The following is a 5,548-nucleotide window of genomic DNA, read 5'->3' on the forward strand; positions in this document are numbered from 1 at the left end:
TATTATAATTGCTTCATAACGATAACAGAAAGATTTCCTCCGATAACAGGAAGATTTCCTCGAAAATCTTATCTTCTATCATGCAAAGAATGGTTTACGAGCAAGAGTCGTGAGTAAGCAAGAGCAGATCGCTGCTCGCTGCTGCTACTGCGACTGCTGTTGTTGTGAGAGCACAAGCATTCATTTCGTTCTCTTAAGTTCATCCTTCGTTCTCTTTAAGTCCGTCGACTGTTGACAGATTAACAAAGACTATTACGGTGAGGAAAATGAGGATTGGTTGCAGCGGCATTGGTCGTTGGCCGAAGGCAAGGGCGAAGCTTTGCTTTTCTCAACGGCTTTGATCGCTGGCCTTAAGCAAGAGCGAAGCTTCGCTTTTCTCATTGCTATGATACCATGATGAAAATAATAGAAGATAAAAATAATTATTGAAGAAGCTTTTTTTACTTTTTCATCAATAAAATTTTCTTTAATAATTATTCTTATTTTCTATTATTTTCATCACACAACTGAGAAAATATCAGCCACCGGACACAAACTGTAGAGCAAATGGTGATTTATTGTTTCGGAACTGAAAAGAAACCAAGGTTTTGGATTAGCACTACAAACTGGAAATGCAAATTGGTCCGTCACTTTTGGTCCTTGTTCCACATCCCTCTGATTCTTCCAAGGACATGGCTTTTCTTCTTCCCCGGGGATTCCTCATCCAAGTCGTCGGAGAACTGTAGGCTCACCAGCTTCCCCGCAGCAGACCTGTAATCGGAATCCGCAGCACCAGCCGTTTGATCAGCCGTAAGCATCACGATAGCTGTTTCAGCAGCCTTCCTCCACTGCTCCGCTTGCACCTTCAGCCTCCTCAACTCGGCCTCCATTTCTGTCTTCGCCGCTTGAGCTGCCTTCAGCTCCTCCGCCGCCCTTGTAGCCCTTTCGCTGTGTTTTTCGGCTTCTTCGGAGATGAATCCTAGCTTCGTCAGCGCGGTCTTCGTGGTCATCATCTCAGCCGCTGCTGCTTCGCAAGCATTATGCTTCTCTGTCTCCACCCTCCTCAGCTCCAGTTTCAATTTCTCATTGTCTTCAGAGAGTCTCCGCAGTGCCGTCTCCTTGTCGGCTAGTTTGGACTTCAAAGATATGACATCAGCTTCAGATTGAATTTGATGTTCCCGTCTTTTATCCATGTCTGCGAGCAGCTTCTTGTTCATATCTGAGATCCTGCGTAGCTCCACTTCCCCGTCGAACAGACTGGTCTGCAACACGGTGATCTCTGATTCAGCTTCACTTAGTCTCGATTTTAGTTCAGATTCTCTGAGTCCGGAGTCGGTACTCATTTTGTCCATGTCTGCGAGCAGCTTCTTGTTCATATCTGAGATCCTGCGTAGCTCCACTTCCCTGTCGAACAGACTGGTCTGCAACACGGTGATCTCTGATTCAGCTTCGCTTAGTCTCGATTTTAGTTCAGATTCTCTGAATCTGGAGTCGGTACTCATTTTGTCCATCATCTCATAAGTGCATTGGAGCTTCACCATGCTTAAGATCTGCTCTTGTTGATGCTCGACCAGAGCATCTTCAAGTGTTGACATCAACTGTTCCGCCTCGGAATCTGAAGAACCAAAGCAGATCTTCTTTGGATCGCCGAAATCGACTGAGGGTTGTATATGAGCGGTAAACTGTTCGTGCTGCAGTTTCTTTACAGTTTCTTCGAGTAACTTGACTCCCGTTCTGGATTCTTTCAACTCGGTAGCTACGATGCTGAAGGACTCCATGAGTTTTGATCCATCACTAAGGAGAGACTCGATTGTACTCTGGGCAGATTCCAATTGTCTCCTCGTCTCGGTAAGCGTGGATTTCGCCTCGGATTCGGCTTTTTCGCTGCTTCTGAGCTGGACTTTGAGGTTTTCGATGGTGAAAGATGCCTCTGCCAGATTCGTTTTCGAGGACTGGATCTCTAAATGATGAACCTCAGACTTCTTTGCGAGTGCGGCCTCGGATCGAAGGACCATCTCAAGCTGCAGTTTCAGCCTCCGCATCTCGTTCATGGCGGAGGCCAGCGCGGCAGTGTCAACCGAGTGCTGATTCTGGATAGCTTCCAGCTCGGACTGCCATGCACGGTCGCGTTCCTGAGAAATCTTTCGTAGTTCTTGAATCCGAGCGTCCTCTGCCGCCGACAGCTCCTCCATCTGGCCCTGGGAGTCTTCCAGCTTTAGAGACATGACCAGAAGTTCCTTCTTGGCCTCTTCTGCTTCCTGCTGGGCTCGTCTCTTCCATGATTCAGTTAAGTTCAGCTGATCCCTTGTCTTCTTCAGATCCTCCTGCAGCTGAGTGATCTGACATTCCAATTCAGTGACCCTACTCGGCCGTCTCCTCTGGATCAGAAGCAAAGAAAAGGAAGCAAGTGAGGATCCGTAATATCAATCTCCTCTAGCACGGGCTTAAATTCTTAGCAGGCTCAATATCAACCAAGAATTAAGAACAATTGAGTTTACTTGAATGAGATCCAGCATGCATATTTTTTTATGGACAAGTGCATAACAATTCCTTTAATTTCATCGTTGTTGGTATAGCAAAAGACCGAACCACTTCCTAATTTCTTCCTGATACACATGAATTTATTTGGATTTCTATTAAGGAGAGATTAATAGCAGACACCAAATAATAATAATAAGTAAAAAAACTGTGTGTCAAGTCACATATGTCATTATCACTCATATGATTGGTTTACAAAGCACATATGACTAATAGGTACCATCCGAACATAATTTCACTTGCTTCTGTCTCTCCTAAATTTTCACTGTTTTTCGATAGAAACTCTAAATTTTCAGCTGCTAATAGCATGCAATCACATATGCTAATTCCAATATGCATGAACTATCTCAGATTTCACATGATTCTCATGGAAGGTTTGTGATGATATGGTTTGATTTAAAGCTGCAATTAGACATAGCAATCAGATAAACATATCATGGTCCTTTGATTTCAAGATAGTTAGTGGTTCTCAGCGACGAAGGTTCCAGACATGGTATTACTATGATGACTGGATTGGGTACCTCAGTCTCCAAGGCTTTGGCTGTGCGGCATTCGATCCTGGGACTTCTGTCAGTGAGATGTTTCGATTGATTTATAGCAGAAGAGGTATTTGATTCAGATCCAGTCATCTTCATCGGACGCTTCGATCTAGGCGTCACCAGACAAGCCTTTGCTGGCACTTCGGCGTACCCATTCCTGCTCAAAGAGAAGAACTCATAGACAAAATAGAATCAGCAAGAAACATCAAAGCCGTTCTATTTATCAACTCGGATGACTGATCTAAGTGACCGACCACCAAGAGGTGTTATTACGAGCAGAAATTGTGTAGAGGTTCGTAAGTTCATTTGAATGGTAAATGTTATCCTCCAGTGGCATGGCAATTTTGCTTGAAGCTAAAGCCAAATTTGGCTTCAAGCTCTTAAAATCGAAATGCAAATCTCCAGATGCATTGTCAGGGAGAGAGGACCTACGACTTGAAGGAAAGAAGACAAACATGAAGCAAGCTACAAAACAAACAAAATAAGATTTGAGGAACCATGGAGAGAAGAAACAACAAATGGGCAAGTGTCTGAGATGGGGTGTTTCCGACACATGGGGGCCATCACCGGAGCTGAAATAGTACCAGGAAAAGATTCTGAGAACATCCGACTGACCATGGTGATGATGTCAACCTCGGTGTTCTTTGTGTGTAGGTTCAACCAAGTGAACATTCTGTTCCATTTCATATGATTGCCGGGGAACCTGAGCAAGTATGGATAGCCCCAAGAAATGGTAACCCAAACCAGTGTCATACCTTGTTTTGGATATCTGCATGCTGATTGCGTTATTTATCTTGTGACAGGCCAACCCTGCGAAGGAAGAAGTACAGGAAGACATCAGAGTGAGAGATTTGTGGGGAGGAAGGCACAGAGATGTCAAGTGGGAGAATGGAATTATTGTGCTTCTTCTCACCTCACCTTGTGTTAAAAACGCAAGCAAGGAGTATGAACAGCACTGGAACTTCCTTTTTCTTCACTCCGAACCTGCTCAGGTACGCAGAGTATCATCCCTACCAAATGAAGCACCGCAACCACCAAACGTGGGAACTGAGAAAAGGATTCGAGCAGAACTAGTGCCTTTTTTCCTTGGCCTCTACTCCACTTTCTTTCTCAGTTCAGCTGCATAAAACACTATAAAGTCACTGCAGAAAAAGTGATCGTTCACAGAGTGGTTCAGTCTACACTACTACTTGAATGTCTATAAAGATCTTTGAACTGAAACAACAAGATTGTGAATGACACAAGAATTGAAACTCACCAAGACTTGGTCTTCTTCGTTGCTCTTCTCCTTTCTCTCTCCAAACCTTCTTCTTCTTCTTCTTCTTCTTGTTGCTGCTCTTGTTTGTGCTTGCGATTCCCTGGGCTTCTGCCTACTTGTGGTTGTTAGTGGAGTTCCTCTCAAGCTAAGAAATGAGTACAGGAACAGGCTTAAAATATGAAACACATTGTATGAGAACAAAGCATGCATATACTATAAACTACTCTCACAAACAATGTTTCAGATAAACATTTTTCGCTTAAAAATAAATTTTAATTTAATAGTGCCATTCGAAGTCTTTAAAGATGAGGCAAAAAGAAGGCTCATATGAAAAAATATTTTTATATGGATGAAAGATTACAAAGATTGGAAAGTCCATTAGATTTCTGTCAGTATCATGATTGAGATGATCGAGTGTCACGGGTTACGGCCTCCGTAGCCAGTGAATCTGGAGAGGCAAATGGAACATGCACTGACCTGTGAAGATGTTTCCTTTTCTTGTCTTAGGGTTCCCTACAACTGATAGGTTCATACGATCCGATGCCTCACGTGAATCCAGCCGCAAGTTAGATGCATTTCTCAAGGCGGCATGATATATTAATCTTGTTCGATAAATTTGGGGAGAAACTTGAAACATATTGTTGTTGTTATATAAAAATATGAATTAAAAGGGTAAAAGAATTTAGGGTGGTGCATGTTGTTGCTCACTCCCACCCATCCATTTATGGTTCTCTTCACACAATAGCGTGTGTTCACGGGCGGGTGGATGAAAAGAATAAGAACAGGGAAAGGTATCTCCCAACAGCTTCCTACTTGTAGTAGGTGTGCAGAGGGACCAGATCATGACATGGAGATATGGGATTTGGGTTCCGTGATCTGCAATGGAAGCAATGCTTTCATATAAAATGAGGTTGGCTTTGGCTAAGAATCCCATCAAATAAGATGTTAGGTTTTTTACTCGTGCAAGCTCTCATCATAACCTAAGTTTGTCTTTCTCTTAGTGGCCCCAAAAGGTAGTGCTAAAGAGGAATCCTCTGTGACTAAATATTATCTTATTAATATTAATTCAAATTAGTTAATTAATCATAATTAGAAGAGATCAATTTCAGATTTTTTATATAAATGTTATTGATAAGGGAGATTGACAAATCGATTGCATAAGTGATGGACAAGTACTAGATAGTTTGATACATATCCTCACGATTGAATAATAATCTAATATAACAAAACTATA

The 5,548-nt window shown here is 42.6% G+C and overlaps 1 protein-coding gene across 3 annotated transcripts; it reads right to left on the minus strand.

The window, feature by feature from the left end:
* Positions 1–538: 538 nt before the first annotated feature.
* Positions 539–4,114, minus strand: LOC103972894 (interactor of constitutive active ROPs 2, chloroplastic-like). 3 transcript variants are annotated; one of them, XM_018821177.2, is made up of 4 exons: positions 3,975–4,114; positions 3,812–3,866; positions 3,039–3,213; positions 539–2,357 (listed from the first exon to the last, which is right to left on the minus strand). In XM_018821177.2, the coding sequence occupies exons 2-4, from the start codon at positions 3,829–3,831 to the stop codon at positions 627–629; spliced, it is 1,926 nt and encodes a 641-aa protein (XP_018676722.2). In that variant the 5' UTR covers positions 3,832–3,866; positions 3,975–4,114; the 3' UTR covers positions 539–626. The 3 variants fall into 3 exon arrangements, with proteins under 3 accessions (XP_018676722.2, XP_009385559.2, XP_009385556.2); XM_009387284.3 differs by having other exon boundaries at positions 3,970–4,108; XM_009387281.3 differs by having other exon boundaries at positions 3,812–4,015.
* Between the last annotated feature and the right edge of the window lie 1,434 nt (positions 4,115–5,548).

This window comes from Musa acuminata, chromosome BXJ2-1 (assembly GCF_036884655.1).
Source record: "Musa acuminata AAA Group cultivar baxijiao chromosome BXJ2-1, Cavendish_Baxijiao_AAA, whole genome shotgun sequence".
NCBI lineage: Eukaryota > Viridiplantae > Streptophyta > Magnoliopsida > Zingiberales > Musaceae > Musa > Musa acuminata.

Bases quoted from the DNA above. Each gene is read 5' to 3' on its own strand.
- LOC103972894 (XM_009387281.3), bottom strand. From the start codon at position 3,894: ATGTCTTCCTGTACTTCTTCCTTCGCAGGGTTGGCCTGTCACAAGATA. The intron at 3,214-3,811 runs GTATGACACTGG...CTCTTTGAGCAG, and splicing joins ATGCAGATATCCAAAACAAG to GAATGGGTACGCCGAAGTGC. The intron at 2,358-3,038 runs GTACCCAATCCA...CTTCTGATCCAG, and splicing joins CCAAAGCCTTGGAGACTGAG to AGGAGACGGCCGAGTAGGGT.